The 16,110-nt window shown below is 55.8% G+C and overlaps 1 protein-coding gene across 2 annotated transcripts in view; it reads right to left on the bottom strand.

Moving 5' to 3' along the window:
• Nucleotides 1–16,110, bottom strand: part of MAST3 (microtubule associated serine/threonine kinase 3) — a 35,516-nt gene that overhangs the window by 6,313 nt on the left and 13,093 nt on the right. For both annotated transcript variants that reach the window (XM_012729001.1, XM_004688618.2), the window contains exons 3-20: nt 14,007–14,095; nt 13,855–13,927; nt 13,092–13,170; nt 12,466–12,623; nt 12,205–12,280; nt 11,754–11,963; nt 11,568–11,669; nt 11,158–11,290; nt 9,579–9,640; nt 9,117–9,202; nt 8,141–8,349; nt 7,563–7,701; nt 4,078–4,210; nt 3,716–3,881; nt 3,110–3,211; nt 2,386–2,508; nt 1,450–1,559; nt 225–358 (exon numbers count right to left, since the gene is read on the bottom strand). In XM_012729001.1, the coding sequence (XP_012584455.1) occupies nt 225–358; nt 1,450–1,559; nt 2,386–2,508; nt 3,110–3,211; nt 3,716–3,881; nt 4,078–4,210; nt 7,563–7,701; nt 8,141–8,349; nt 9,117–9,202; nt 9,579–9,640; nt 11,158–11,290; nt 11,568–11,669; nt 11,754–11,963; nt 12,205–12,280; nt 12,466–12,623; nt 13,092–13,170; nt 13,855–13,927; nt 14,007–14,095 (2,184 nt within the window). The remainder of the gene's footprint in view (nt 1–224; nt 359–1,449; nt 1,560–2,385; nt 2,509–3,109; nt 3,212–3,715; nt 3,882–4,077; nt 4,211–7,562; nt 7,702–8,140; nt 8,350–9,116; nt 9,203–9,578; nt 9,641–11,157; nt 11,291–11,567; nt 11,670–11,753; nt 11,964–12,204; nt 12,281–12,465; nt 12,624–13,091; nt 13,171–13,854; nt 13,928–14,006; nt 14,096–16,110) is intronic.

A 16,110-nucleotide genomic window follows, 5' to 3' on the forward strand; every position in this document is an offset into this window, starting at 1 on the left:
GTGCAAGCAAAAGCCTGACAGCATACAGTGTGTGACTGCTTCTGTCAGAACACAAAGCCCAAGACAGCGCGGCTAGGGCCAGGCGATTAGGGGTGTGTCAGGCTGCCCGACATGTCTGAGCCTTTTCAACTGGGCCCTAGGAAGTGACTCCAACAGCAGCTTTTGTGGCTCCATCTCCTAGCAGCGCTGGGAGCCGGATCTGCTCACATTCCCAGTGCACCTACCTGATCTCAGTGCTCATCCGGCGGCCATAATCCACCTCACTGTGTTCCCAGCCTTCCTCCCGGTCCTCACTATAGCTCCTTTCAGCAAAGGTTGGGGTAGGTTGGACAGCCAAGAACTCGGAGCTGCTGTAGACCTGGGAAGCAATAAAAAATAACAGTCACAGCAGTGGAGAGCGCAGGCTTAGCTGAGGCTTCCTAAAGGCCTGACGCATCCTTGTGAGTCACTTCCTTCCACCCTTACCCCGTCTATGCAGACACTGTCTCCAGTGCATGGTACAGATGGAGTTTTAGAGGGGCCAAGCTACAAAGGGACCACAGCTGGGACTTTATACAGCTGACCAGGGGTGCAGGTTTTAATTATGAACAAATGTACATTAAAGCTTGTGAGACCTGCACCACAGCTCTGTTCACCATCACCCAAAGTGGAAACCACCCAAGTGTCCATCAGCCAGTAAAGGATAAATAGGATGTGGTCAATACACACAGAATATTATTCAGCCATGAACACAACAGAAGCCCTGAAGCATGCTACAATGTGAACAACCACAAAAACATCCTGCTGCGTCAGAGTAGCCAGATGAAAAGGGCACATAATTTATCTGAAATGCTCAGAATGGACAAATCCAGAGACCTCACTGTGTTCCCAGCCTTCCTCCCGGTCCTCACTATAGCTCCTGACAGCAAGTGGCTGTCAGGCGCTAGGGTGTGAGTGACTGCTCATGGGGACACGGTCTCTTTTGGGGTGATGGAATGTTCCGGAGCTAGATAGGGGTGGTGGTTGCATAATACTGTGAATGTACTAAATGCTACTGTTCACTTTAAAAGGGCTACTGGGGGCCCTCCCTGGTGGTGCAGCGGATTAAAGCCCAGCACTGAGAAGCTGAAGCCACTCCCGCATGAGTTCAATTCCCAGCCCAGGAGGTGATGCACATGGCGCGGCAGACGTCTCCTGACCAGCCCGCTGCTCCCCTGAGCAGTGTACTTCATCAGTCAGCCTGTTCCGCTCCCCATTCTGTCTCTGGTGAATCCTCTTATCACCCCTGCACCTCTGGCCTGTACCCCAGTTCTGTATGCACAATAAATCTTTAAAAAAAAAAGGCTACTGGGATATGTTATATTGTGTGTATTTAACAATTAAAGACATGTAAATAAATCCACAAAGGCCTAAAGCAAATGTCTCACAATGCTTCCAGAGTGCTGGCTGCATTGGGGCCCTGGGTCCTACCTTGCTGAACCGGTGGGAGCAGGAAGAGAACTGTGGGATCTCTGTGGAGGACTCCTCATCGTTGGTTTCCTCGTCCTCGGAGCCAAGGTGGCGGTAACGTTCCGAGCGTGCTGCAGAAGGGAGAGGCATGTGCCGCCCACAGTGAGTGGGAGATGTGGGGAGGGCTCTCCAGGTGGGGGGGAGGGGTGGGACACACGGCCAGGGTGACGACCTTGGGGTGGGATCCTGACTGATGTATTTGGGGACCACAGGGGCTGGGGTGGCTGAGCAAGTATCTGGGAATTAATCCCAGCTGTGTCCCTAAAAGCTGTGGGATGGTGGTGGGACGACTTCTTGTGTCTGAGCCTCGGTTTTGGAATCTGTAGCTGGGTGAATTCACCCAGAATTAAGATAAAATTGGGCATCTTAAACATAAAGGATGTTTCCTATTTTCCAGAAGGGGAAGCAGTTGCTCAAAGAGGATCTCTAATGCCCCAAATCTCTGATCAGGTTCCGGAGAAACCAAGAGCGTATGTATTGCTTTTCTGGAATCCTGAGTGGCCAGCGGGAGGCTTGTCTGAGTCCAGCCAAAATGTCTAAGGGCTCCATCCACCCAGCTGAGTGAGGCACCTCACCCTCCTACGTGACACACAGGGCTCCGTGCTGGTCAGGACCCGATACTCAGGGGGCTCAACCTGTGGAGCGGCCCTGGCAGGACTCTGTTTCACTCAGCGCCTTGGTTCTAAACACCCCCAGGGTGGGGGTTTCTACGACACAGGAAGTCTCAGTCAAGAGGGTCCCTGGCAGACACACTGCAGCTTCTTGGAGAGTTCAGGAAGTCGGAACTTCCAGGGTGGAGAGCCCGCAGACATCCCTCCCCACCCTGAGGGCTCCTGGGGCAGCAGAGCCTGCTCCCTCCCCTAGGCACCCCCCCCTGCCCCCAAGACCTCCACTCACTGTCGAAATAGCTGGTGTCATCCTCGGCTTCCAGCTGTGGCACAAACTCAGCCTTGTGTCGCAGAAGCCCTGCCCAGTCCAGCGTCCGGAAGAAGGGGTGCTGCTTTACCTCGTGGGTACCACCTGTAGACACGCCTGGGTTGGGCCTCTGGTGCCCACCTCCCAGGACTCCTGAGACAGCTACGAACCAAACTTGCTGAACACAGAACTGGGAAGACTGGAGGGGGCAAAAGAAGCTGGGAACAAACCCAGGCCTCTTTCTCCCTTTCTGGGCTCCGAGAGCCCATCCCAGGAGGGGCCGGGAGCAGCTTCCTTCCCGGGCCCTTTTCATGGAACAGAACTGACGGTGTGAAAGTGACCTGCTGCCCAGTCTTGCTTTCTCTGGTCATCTCTTATGGCCCAACTACATCATGAACATGACCTGCAGCGGCCACCTAACGAGGGTCTTAAGCGGTCCCTCGGCCTCTCACCAGGCAACGGGGAAGGCTGGGGCACTGGGGTCCAGGAGGCTACACTGAGGCTCAGGCTCTCTGCTCGTCCAGCTTCAGCGTCCCCTCTGTGCATCAGACCCAGCCCCCTGCCACTCCTTCCTTCCTGGAGAGCTCAACGGTCAACGGCGAAGTCCCTTGCATCCTTCTGAATCCCATCTACAGGGCCTTGCCTCCAAGGCGCCTCCCAATCGGAGTCTTGTTCACCTCAGCCCGTCCCACCCACACCCACATACCAGTGCCCAGACGGTCCAGTGGGCTTTGCCGCAGGAGCCTGGTGATGAGGTCCTGTGCGTCGGCTGGAAGAGCATCGTCTCCCTCTGGCCACATGATCTCATCTAAAATGTGGGGAGGGGTGAGAGGGTGGCAGGGCAGGACAGCCCCTCCCGAAGCTCCCGAAGCCGCCTGTCACCCGACCAGGCTGTTTACCTTACCGCCTCTGCGTGGCTGCGCCCCTGCCCAGAACACTTTCCCCTCTCCCAGCTCTGGGGCTCCCTCCCCCTTCAGGGCCTTCCCCACCATCACCTCAGGGAGGCCTCCCTAATCCCCTATTTCATGCCGCACCCTCCATATGGCACCGGGCCCCCTCCCCCTTTTCTGACACTTCTCGGCTGGCGCTTTTGCCTTAGATGTGCCCATTTGGCGCGTATGTAACCCACTTACTGTTAGTCCTGCCGGCCGGACAGTGAGCGCCACAGGGCTGTCTGCCTGCCCCTCTCCAGGGCTCGGCAAGTTCGGCCCAAGCACCTCTCAGGTTGCTCCCCGCCCTGCACAGGTCCCCCCAGCAGGGCTGAGACTGGAATCTCGGGCCACTGCGGGGGAGGGGGTGGGACAGGACTCACCACTGACCACTTGGCCAAAGAGTTCCTCGGGGGTATCTCCAAAAAATGGCACACAGCCCACCAGAAACTCGTAGAGGACCACGCCCATGGCCCACCAGTCCACTGGCTTCCCATAGCCCTGGCGGAAGATCACCTCGGGTGCAATGTACTCTGGCGTCCCGCACACCTGTGCCCAGGGCAACAGGGAAACAGAATGACTCCCTGCCTGGGGGAGGTGGGGAGGCAGAGGCCAGGCCCAGAAGAAGGGGTGGGCAGAATTATGGGGGCTGTTCACTTTCTGCTTTTGGCTGCCAGACCTCCTTGTGTCTTGGGAGCAAGATTCAGATAGAGGGGCACCCCACACCCTCAACTGCCCTACCCACCTGCTTGTCTATAAACTCCCGCGTGTCCTTCTCGATGTGCCCCTCATACAGGTTGGTGGCCATGCTCATGAGCCCGATCTTAGACAGCCCAAAGTCGGTCAGCTTGATGTGGCCAAGCGAGGTGATGAGCAGGCTGTGGGCAGGCAGGTGGGGTTGGGGTGCTTAGGGCAGGGAGAGGTACCCCTGAGGTGCCCAGCGTTCACACTATCCCCACACCAGACTATGGCTCCATCTGGGGTGCCCCCAGCTTTTCCTGCAAGTACTTCCCATACACAGCCATGTTACTGAAGCAACAGCTGGTGTTACTGAGTACCGACTGTATATATTGCTGTGCAAAAATTAATCCTCTGAGAATCCTGGCATCTTTCCACTGTGCATTAAAACACCTCCCAAATGCCTAGTGGAGCGGGTGTGTCCACTATATACTTTTTGTACATTATTTTAATGAACTGTACTCTGTGTAAGTACCTATTGTTTCTATCCCGATGAAAAGTGAACATGCCTTTAGCACATGTTGTATACAGAAATATTTCTGCGTGCAACCATATTTTTTAAAGATTTTATTTATTTATGCATATAAGAACTGTGGTGTAGGCCAGAGGTGCAGGGGGTGAGAGGATTCACCTGCGACAGAGTGGGGAGCAGAACAGGCAGATCCACTGAAATACACTGCTGAGGGGAGCAGCGGATGGGCCAGGAGAGGTCTGCCGTGCCACGGAGGGTTGAACTCATGCTGCGATGGCCGAGGACAGCTTGACAGGGCTGAGACTCTAACCCATGTGCCACCGGGAGGCCCCTGCAATCTCCTAAGCTGCACTCTACTTTTTCTGTGAGCCTAAGTCTGCAGATGCCTTGTTAAGTCCCTAGAAACATACACACCAACTTTTTGAAGCCACAAATGCCTATGGCTATAGCCTTGAAAATAAATTTCTGGGGAATTCACCGTGTATAGCCAAGTTGCTTGATGAACCGATTATTGACACTTATGTGTATCTTGACTGTATGAAGAAATCACTCTGCGCTAGTCTACAATAGTACCCACTGTCTTTAGAATGAAAGGACAGTTCTTGAGCAGCCAGCAGGACGCAGCTGTGGGCAACACCCTCTGGTGTAGCAGCCAGGTGCAGACAACACCTGAAACCCAGGCCTCGGCAGTCCGGGCAGGCCCCGCCACGACGATCTGTGCCTCCCGAGCTCCTGTCTCGAGAAGGTCCGTTTCTTAATTACTAACTCTACTCATGACTTAAATTTTTCCTTTCTTAGAATGATGCGATGCCTGGGCTTTGCTTGGAATCACCTGGGGGGAGCTGGACTGAGACAGAAGGGAGGAGATGGGGCTGGCTGAGTGTTGGTAGCTGCAGGTTTTGAGCATGGTGTCCTCCTGGTATGGGCTCAGTTATATATCCCAAATTCAGAGACTGACGTCCTCAACACTAACAACTATGAGTGGGGCCTTCTCTGGAGATGTAATCAGTCGGATGAGGCCAGCTGAAGAGAGGGTGGCTTTGACCTGACATGACTGGCGTCCTTAATAAAAGGGGAAATCTGGACACAGATGCACAGGGAGGTGGTGTGGTGAGGACTGGAGTTACATGCACAGCCGAGGAGCTACCGTGAGCAAGAAGAGGCCCAGAACGGACTTCCCGGGTGCCGTAGGAAGGAGCACGGCCCTGGCGACACTTGACCTTGGACTTCTGGCCTCCAGACTCTGAGAGAAAACATTTCTGCTGTTCACACCCCAGTCTCTGCTGTTTGGCCACAGCAGTCTGAAGAGGTGAACGCACCTCCTCATGGCGTGTGCGGGGTGTACCTGAAAATTTCCAAAATGAAAGGAAAGATATTTCCTTTCTACTGTGTGTGCCCAGCATCCTCTGAGGCCTCTGAGACAGGCAGCTCTCCTGCCCACCTTGCACATGTGGGTCCTGAGCTGGGAAGGGGCAGGTCCTGCCTGGGGTCTGGCCCAAGACCCGTGGAAAGCCCCACCCTGCCCCAGCATGACTGCAAAGAGGTCAGCTGGGCACAGAGCATCCTCAGTGCATTGGGCACAGGCCCAGGCAGATAGCGGTACCAGAGACACATCTGCGTTGCTTCCTATGCCACTTACAAAATACAAGATGCCCTGAAAACAGGCAGCACACTTAACAATTATGCCCACACCTCCACACAGCAAATGCCTTCATCTGAGAGAAGGACCCTTGCCTGATGCATGGTAAGGTGCATGCGCACCTCAGAACAAAAACTGTAAGAAGGCAATTAAGCATTCTGGTCTTGGCCACAGTCGTCACCTAGTAACTGTTGCTCTGATCACTTTATATTCAGTTGGTGCCAAATACATACACACTGTATAAAAACCATGCGTTCCACATCCAAAAGGCTCATCAGTGTGTGAGGAGGCAGCCATATTGCTGCCTGGGCTCTTTCAGGCACGAAGCACAGGCTCAGGTGCCAAACAGATATTTGCTTTGGCTAATAACTTTCGAGCAACCTACAAGATGCCAAAACACACAGGGCCCTGATGCTTATGTTTGTACCTCCAAGAGGCAAATAACTAATTAACGTGCAGTCCCTGCCTTCTTTCAAGAGAGAACTCAACAAGGGCCTCCCTGGTGACTCAAGGGGTTAAGTCTCAGAACTATGAAGCTGTCCGCAGCCACTGCAGCATGAGTTCGACTCCAGCAGGGAGCTGACCCACACGGCACGGCAGAACTCTCCTGTCTCGCCCGCTGCTCCCCTCAGCAGTATTTCAATCAATCTGCTGGTTGTGCTCCCTACTCTGTCTCTGGGGAGACATCCACACCTCTTGTATGCATTAAAAAAAAAGAGAGAGAGAGAGAGAGCGCACACACTCACTTTCACCTGTATACAGCAGGTGCTCAATGAACACAGGGCAGAGCACTTTGAAAAGTATGTGGGGTTGTACGATGCAAGGAATTACTCATACACGTGTCTCCCAGGCACCCATGGAGGACTAGAAACGAAGTAGATGCTTGCTGGATGCTGGGATAAAATAAACCGCCCAAGGCTCCCTATTCCTTGTTTTCCCTGCTCTAACACTTGTTGCAGAAGCTCCAGAAATGCCTAGGCCATTTCCTCACATATCAAGTACTGTAACGTGCAAGTCCCTACCCCTGTCCGCAGAGGGCGCCTGGCATGTCTCCTGCCCTAAGTGCACACACCCTCCCCTCATGCGGCAGCCCCACAGATGCAGTGTCTGGACCAGGCAAGTGCCACCACGTCCCTGCCTTCTGCACACCAGGCGCGCACACCAGGTGCATGTTCCTGCCTTCCTGCCATCAGGGAGGGGCCCCACGATGCCAGCAGAACAGCCTCGGACCCTACCCAGAGGTCCTCTGCCCTGGCACTGCCCTAACCAGAGGCCCGGACCCAGCCCCCTCGCCCCACTGGCAACCCACTCTCCAGGCCCAGTCCCAGCCTTCCCAAGCCCTGTCCCCCACGCGCCCACCCCATCTCTCCCACCGGCTCACTTGTCAGGCTTCAGATCACGATGAACAATGCCGTAGTTGTGCAGGTACTCGAGCGCCAGCACCGTCTCAGCGAAGTACATGCGGGCCATGTCCACGGGCAGTGGGCCCATGTTCTTCAGCAGAGTGGCACAGTCGCCGCCTGTGGGTGGGTGGGGGGCACTCTCACAGTCTGGGGCTCTGTAGCTGTGCTTGGTATCTGCTCCCTCTTCCCCGCCTGGTGCAGTGTCACCAGTCTGGCCCTGGCCGAGTCAGGCTGGGAAGCAGGCCAGCAGCTGGTGCTCACTTCCCCTTGCGTTCACTTCCCTCTGGCAGGGCGGCAGCTCCTGGGTGCCCTCCCTTGAGCTCCCTCCCCTGTGTTCCTCCCTGCTCCCCACACTGCCCCCCCACACCATTGGTACCTCCCAGATGTATATTCCCTGCCCCTCCCCTGCATAGGCCCCATTTTGGACCAGGGTTCCCGAGGTTCCTGAGGGCAGGTTGGAGCCCCAGGGAGGACAGGGCACATCTAAGAGGGGGCTTCCTTCTGGGTGGATGGTGAGCTGCTGTCACGGGGAGCACGCAGGCCCTGGGGACTGCACCTTCCACATACTCCATGACCATGCAGAGATGGCGCCGGGTCTCAAAGGAGCAGAACATGCTGACCACAAAGGGGTTCTCGGCAAAGGTGAGGATGTCCCGCTCCACGAACACCTGCTGGATCTGGTTGCGCAGCATCAGGTTCTGTTTGTTGATCTTCTTGATGGCGAAGCGCTGCCGTGTCTCTCGATGACGCACCAGGTAGACAGCCCTGGGGGGAGGGGGCACTGAGGCTGAGCCTGCGCCCTGACCCGCTGGCCTTTGCTGTACATGCCCGCTACCTAAGGTACTTGCCTCCTTTTCCTAGCCCTCTCCAGAAGCAGTCACCCTGGGTTTACCCGCTTCCCCCCCACCCCCCCGACCCCGTGCTCTATGAACGGGACCAAGACAGTCCCATTTAGCAGCCCCTAGATTGTTCACTCTTTCACCCACTTGCTCAAAAGCCTGCCAGCACCAAATCCCTATCACTTTAAATATAGGTGAAATAAGCAGAATTTTAATCATACAGAGCAGAGTCTGCTGGCTTTGCAAACAAAGCAAAAACCAGCTCCCAACATCTCTTAGCCGTGGATAAGAAAACCTTGAGCCATAAAGACCCTGGACCCATGATACTTCATGCTGAGTTGCTGAGTCACCTGGACTGAGTCACCTGAATCCCTCTGGATGCTCTTATGCTCTGAGGGCCCCCTACCCCTTGCAAACCTGTCAAAGAGGCACGTTAATAATACTCACTGCGTGATTCTGTCATTGCGCGGTTATCATCTTCCCCAACTGCCCCCAAATCCCTGGAATCCCTACACCTGGAGCTGGTAAGGGACTGGATCAAGGACAAATTGTTGAGGCCATGCTGAGGCTGTACTGTCTCTGCTTCCTTCTGCAGGTCTCAGTTTCCCTGTCTGCACATTCAGGAGCTGCCTGGGTCTAAATCATCCTTGTGGGCATCTGAGAAATGAGTCTACAGGGGGCCCAAGGACTCACCCATAGGCCCCATTGCTAATAAGTTTGATGGTCTCGAAGTCATTTTCACATGGCTTCCTCCGTGACGGGCCGATGAGGGCACGGTTCTAGGAGGCAGGAGGGGCTCAGTGCTGCTGGGCTCCTCCTGCCCCTAAGTCCCAACTGCTGATCCTGGCGCCTGCCACTGCTTTCTCCCTCCAACTTCTCAATTTCAGCTTCTGAGTCTTGGCTCAAGCTGTGCCCTCCTCCCAGAAAATTCCTACACTTCCTCCAAAACCCCACCTCTTCAGTGGCCCCTAGAGTCCTCCCCTGCTCAACGTTCACAGCAGGACAGTCTCATTTGTTCCCACCTTCCCTCCACAGCAACAAGCATTTATTAAGCACCTACTATATGCAGAACCTTGGCAAGCCCAGTGCTTTCCATGGCTGCTTGGTGAACCCCCTCAAAGACAGGTCAGGGGGCCTCGAAGCTCTGTAGCTCACCTCAGGAGACTCCGGTGCTGGGGGCTGTCCTCCATCTTCAAGATTACTCAGAGGCACCATCTCTGCAAGATGAGAGAGGAATCTTAATAGGGGTCTCCAGCTCTTATCCCTCCATCACTGAGACATTTCCTGAGGCTAACCTAATACCCTTAGCTTAGGGCATGGCCCAGGGAAGGAGTCCCAGTGTTCAGCAGAGGGATGCCTCAGTGAGTAGACAGTTGGTGGCAATGAAGACAGAGACTCAAGGTCATAGGCAAAGCTGGGATGGGGTGGCGGAGCCTCAGAGCTGAGGGAGGCTAGCATTCAAATCTAGCCCCTTACCACTCTCAGGGGGTCCCTTGGGTATCAGGTGCATGATCTCCCTCCCCTCACCCCCACCCCGCACACTTCCCACTCCACCCCAAACCTCAACTACCACCTGCTAGCAACTTCCTGTTTCCTCCCTTACCCAGGGACAACCCATAGCTCCATGATAACCTCTATTAAAGATAGAGGGGCCCTCCCTGGTGGCACAACAGGTTAGAGCGCAGCACTAGGAAGCTATCCACGGCCAAGGTCGCTGCAGCACGAGTTCGATCCCAGCCAGAGAGGTGACCGCGTGGAGCAGCAAACCTCCTGTCTCCCCTCAGCAATGTGTTTCATTTGATCTGTCTGTTCTGCTTCCCACTCAGTCTCTGGTGAGGACTCCTCTCACCCCCTGCACCTCTGGCCTGTACCCCAGTTCTTGTATGCATAAATAAATAAATCTTAAAAAAAATAAAGATAGAGGTGGTGGCCACATGGCCAGTCCACAGTAGTCTGGCTTTAGACGCACGGGGTCTGAGCCACACTCGCTGCTCCAGCTCATTTGCCCAAGCCTGTTTCTAGAGCTTTAAAGGGGAGCAATGGCTCCACAATGAGGGCTCAGTAGCACTGGCCACCATCGGCTCCCTTCTAGCCCCTACCGGTCTCCCAGTCCTCCTTTCTGAACTCCTCAGCCCCTCCCCCGCCTTGCTGCTCTTCCCACCTCAGGGGTTTTGCTTGGCTCTTCCCATCCACTTCACAACTGGCTTTACCCTTTTTCTCCCTGAGATCTGTTCCTGGTCACTGCTCCATCCTCCCGGCCTCTACCTCCTCCGCAGGCCCTGCCCGACTACTCCCACTTGGACCAAGTCCAAGTTCAATGTTCCCCGCGTGCCTATTCTGGTTCTCACGCATGAGTTTTTGACTAGCTTGATCCTGCCCAAGAGCCACTCTGTCTGATGCCAAGTCCCCGGGTCACCATCAGATAAAACTGGGAAAGTCATTTGTGAACCCGCAGGAAGATGTGAAGGTCTCTGCCAGCAGTGGCCCCCTGCTGCCCTGCCTATGCTAACACTGTCCCCAAGCCTGCTAAGTCAGGGAGCCCGCTCATGGCGTGCTGACCCCAGAATCCTGGGCAGTTTCCCCCGACCGAGCCCTGTAGGTGGCCAAAGGCCAGGAGACAGAGGCAAAAGACAGCAAGGTGGCCCCAGAGTTACGCACACCTGGGTGTGGATCCTGGCTCCACCTAGTCTCCCCTTGATTTTCTCTTTCCAAGTCATTCCTGCCCCCAGCTCACCCTCAAGGGGGTCCTTAGCCAGGCCCAGCTGCCCAATGATGTACTGCGGCAGGTCCGTCTTGATGCCCTGTCCCTCACGAGCCTGGCCCTCAGCAGCCTCCAGCAGGTGATAAAACTCCTCAGGGTCAAACTCCTGGGGGCACAGAGGAGAGAGTCAGCGGGGCTGGGTCCACCTCTGGGCCTATGCACAAGCCGTGCCCCCATCTAGAGCACTCTCACGGGTGCTTCCAACTTGTCCTGAGGTCTCAGTTCTTGGACATGCTTTCGGGAAGCCCCCCTCAAGCTGGAAGGCACCCCATGTTCCTCCCACTGCCCTATACAATGGGAATGGCTGTTTATATGTTGGCAGGACTATCAGGGCATGGTCTCAGCTCTGCTAGCCCAGGACCACTGTGTCTAAGAAGCCTCACCAGGCACTCGAGGAGCCTCGCTGGCCGTGAGATAATTATCAGCAGCTTCCGGACCAGCTGGATGATGAAGCCCACCTCCTCACTGTCCGAGCGCTCATGGGCCTGTGGTTGGAGAGGTGAGAGGTCACCCACAGGCGGCTGGCCTTACCCCACCCAGGGACTCAGACCTGAGACCCCACCACGTACATCCTGCAGCAGCCGCTCTAGCTTATCCTGCATCTCTAGGAAGTAGCGGGAGGTGACAAGCGCCTCTCCAGACTTGGCCAGGCAGTCTCGGGCCAGCTCGATGATCTGGTGGTGGATGAAGCCCAGGACACCATCAGCCAGAGCCAACCGGTCACCAGGTTCGAAGGCTGTGAGAAACTCCTGCAGCCGGCCCTCCATCTGTGCTGTGGCCTGGCCGGGGAGAGGGACGACTGGGTTATTGAAGGGGCAAGGGAGGATCACGTGCTGATGGGGGTAGAAGAGATGTGACAACGGGATGATGGGGTGGGAGGATGGGGGAGAGGAACAACATGTGCTGATGGAGGGGGACGGTTTGGGACAAGAGATGGGGAAAAACAGCCTGCCCGTCACACAGGAGGGAACGGCAAGGCAAGGGGGAATCGGTCCAGGAAGGCCCCGCGGCACTGCCCACCTTAGGGAACCTCTCGCGATACACGTGATTCATCATGACGATCTCGTTGTCAAAGGTCCCTGTTGCACGTCCTGGGCTGAAGGGGGGGAGGGCATGGTCAGCTTGTGACACGCGACCCAAGACCCAGCCTGGGGGACGGGACTGAGCCTGTGTTCAGGGTCGAGTGTCAAAGGCCCAGCTCAAGTAGGTAGAGGAGCCATAACGTCAGTGTGAATCCCAAAGTCAGCTGTGGAGGGCTGATGCCAGAAGGTCAAGGCCCACCTGAGGCTTCGGGAGCGGGGGCGAAGGCGTGGGGAACGGCCACCCTCCTCATCAACCACATTCTCGGAGCTGCGGAAATGCTTGGACAGGAAGCGCAGTTCGTCCGGTGTCGGCTGGAAAGGAAGCTGGTGGAGGCGCTCCCGGGAGGATGAGCTTGACTGGCAGAAGGGGGGGTATCAGGGCCACCGGTCACAGTCAGTGCCACAGTCAGGACTCTAGTATTATCCCTCAAGGCCCTGGCTGTCTGCTGGCTGTCTGCTGGTCATCAGATGGTTACGTCCTTAACTGGCTCCTATGCATCCCTCCAAACCCCAGCTCTAATACCCCCTCCTCTCAGAAACACTCGCAGCCTGCTCCTCTGACAGCCCCAAGAGCCCCTCTGGTCAGACTCTGACTCCATGAGCTGGGGAGGTGTCTGTGTCCCCCAGAAAAGGGACTCCTTGGATCTGAAGCTGGAGCCTCTTAGCGCCACCCCCCACCACCACATTGTCCAGAATGGGCATGAAGATAGCCAGGATGTTTACGGACTAGACTAGACAATGATCTGACACTTTGCTGAAAACCAAAATGGGGATCCCCCCCACCTTGCACCTGCCTGCCTGCCCATCATGGAGGACTGTGGGTACCGAGACAGTGGAGCTGGGTGTGTTGGTTCCATAGCCAGAAGACGGGAGGGATGCAAGGGACCATCTTCTGCCGTCGGCCCTGAAGAGGGAAAACCGAAACAGTTGGAAGGCAGGCTCTCTGCGGCTTTGGGGGCCTAAGAAGGACCCTGTGGCCAGCAGTCTGTGCCACCCTATAAAGGCCAAGATTAGGGATTCAATGTGTGCTTTCTCGTCATCCTTGAGAAACTTCCTCCAGAAGTCCTCCCTGAGTCCAGCTGCCAGTGCAGCCCTCATCAAAGCAGCAACTTCAGAATCGTAGCTGCTGAGGTTTATGTTGGTTAGCCCCTCGCAGACTGAGGACTCCCTGAGAGCCGATGTCCAGCTTCCTGTGACCTCAGCCGCCAGCAGTGGGCCTGGCATACGGCGGAGCCTCAGTAAGTACTGCTAAATGAGGAAGTGACACTGAGAGCCTGGCACACAACAGCAGCTCCATCAGCTTGGTAAGTGAATTAATGACGCTTAGTGAATTAATGGTTCTTGGATCGGGTGGCCCCCTCTCCACCTCCCCAAGGGCTGACTGGAATTACCTGTCTGCGCGCTGGACCTGGCTGCAGAAGGCCACAAGTTTCCCAGGGGGCGACGCCAAAGGGAGAGACCACCAAAGGGCAGGGGCCAGGGCGGGAAAAGGTAAATGAGGAGGCAGGTCCAGCCACCGAGTGCATGCACCCTGCCTGTTCCCTTGCCAGCCCTGCCAACACCAGCTGGCAAAGCCAGGGTCACTCACCTCCGGGCAAAAGGGAAATTGAGAGCAGACGCAGCTGAGAAGTTCCGAGGACTGTCCAAGGGGCTGCTGCCTGCTGAGGAGGAGGGGGTAAACTGAGTCAGGGTAGGCGGAGACAGGGGGGCATCCATCCACTGGCTGACTTCCGCACTCACCCGTTGGGACGGAGAGCGGTGACAGGGGCCGGGAAAGGGTGGGTGATGGCGTTCCTACCACCAGGCTTTTGCGGTTTCCGCTGCGGCAGCTGTGGGGTGGTGGGGTCAAGTCAGGTGCTGGACCAGCACACTGCGCTCAAAGGACCCCGTGCCCAGGCTGGAGCACACGTGGTCAGCTTTGCAGCAGAACGGTAAATGGGGAAGACCACTCCCGTTACACCCCTCAGCTGGGCACCCCCATGGCCCTGAGCCCAGCCTTTGCACCCCACAAGGAGTGTATTTGACAAACAGAACCTATTAGTAAAACAACTGCTGCTCTCATTATCATCAGCGGTGGCGTGAAGTAGACACGGCACATGGTCAGGACACCCCAGCATAGCTTCTCAGGCTTCTGGGTTCAAATCTCAACACCACACCTTCGCCCACACAGTGCCCCCTGCCAAGAACACTGCAAGTCAGGCGGAGGGGCGAGAGGATCCCAGAGCCCAGAGCGGATAGAGGCAGAGGCAGACCCTGGCTCCATTCCATGCATTCCTTTCAGGGTCGCTGTCCAAGTTTTGGGCAACCCCCTTTCCAAAGGTTGCCCAAATGCCTATTACACCCTCAAAAATCCAAAAGTCAGCATCTTTCAGTTTGGGTCTGTCCTTTCTGTACTACCAAACTTTTGCCCACAGGTTTCTCTCCCCAGCTCCCTTCTGCTCCCCAGGCCCTTGGTCTCAAAGTTCCCAGCCACCCCCCACCCCGGCCCCCCCTGCACAGGAAAGTTAGGAGCGACACCGTACACCGCCCCCTAGAACAGTCGCCCAGCAACGGCTGTGCTTGCTCGACAAGTACAGCAGCCCACACACCCCAAGCCGCCAACGCAGCTCAGGCGCCAGGCAGAACAGCACAGGGAGGGAGAGACCTCAGAGGCCTTGTGGGCCAGAAACTGTATCCTGGGAGGGAGACACAATGCAAGGTGTGGGAGAGCACGGTCAACTGACAACTCAGGTAGTGAGGCAGGCAGGGCAGGGGAGCTGGCTGTTTACAGTTCCACGTGAGACTGCGCCGCTGGGCCTCAGTTTCCCCATTTGTACACCCTGCAAGGTGGTAAGAAGATGCCACAAAATCCATACACTGCACTCGGCTTTGGGCCAGGTGGGTATACCATATGTGGTATCACTAATAGGGCCCAGAGCGTGGGCTGTGTGTCCCCTCAGCAGATTAAATCACTCATATCTGTCAAACCCAACATGCCCAGAATTGTGAGAACAGCTGTACCCATTCCTTAGTCCAGAAAAGCTGAGGCCACAGATACCAACAGTCACAGTCCCTCTAGTCTGCGAAGCAGACTGAAGCAAAAGTGAAACTCATAGGTCCTGCAAAACTTCCTGCCACCCACCCCCCACCTGCCACTCCCACATCCTCTCCCAGCCCACCTGGCCCCTCACCCCACAGTGTCATCTGATGTGCTCAGCAGCATTTGGCAAAGACTTGACCTCCTTCCTCTTGCTCTCCCGCAGCCCTCCTGAAAACATTGCCAAATCTGAGATCTCAAAGGGGAATTAGACATCTTCTATTCACTTCCCCAGCATGTACACAGAGTCGACTATTTGTTCAACTCTCTCTGAAGGAGAGGACACCAAGAAACTGTCTAGCTCTTCAGTAACTGCTGGCGTGTTGCAACAGAAAACAGGAGCCCAAGCTAGCCTCCTGAACCCAGCTTCTGTGTGTCCACCGCTTCCATGGCACTCCATGGAGGGAGAAAAGTCTGAGCCCTGGGAAGGCATTCAAGGTCCTTTTGAAGACGCTCCCCTGCTCACAGAGAGGTTAAGGAACTGCCTGCAGTCACACAGCCTGCCGGTGGCTGGGCTGGAATTTTAACCACAGCTCTCCCTTAGCCTCTCTGCTTCAAGAAAGGGGTAACAGACTCAAGTGAGGCTAGGCTTTGCTTGGAGTTAAAGTGATCTGAGCTCCTGACACCCACATGCACACCACCTCGTGCAGCAAATGTTTGCTTCTGAACCAACATTTCCGCTGACTGGGCCCCAGGGACAGACCAGCCTCAGTTTTTCCAAGCTCCTTTCCAGGTCTGTCCAGACCTGGAAACCCAAGTTCGAATCCT

This window comes from Condylura cristata, unplaced genomic scaffold (genome assembly GCF_000260355.1).
Source record: "Condylura cristata isolate star-nosed mole 26May11 unplaced genomic scaffold, ConCri1.0 scaffold00024, whole genome shotgun sequence".
Lineage (NCBI taxonomy): Eukaryota > Metazoa > Chordata > Mammalia > Eulipotyphla > Talpidae > Condylura > Condylura cristata.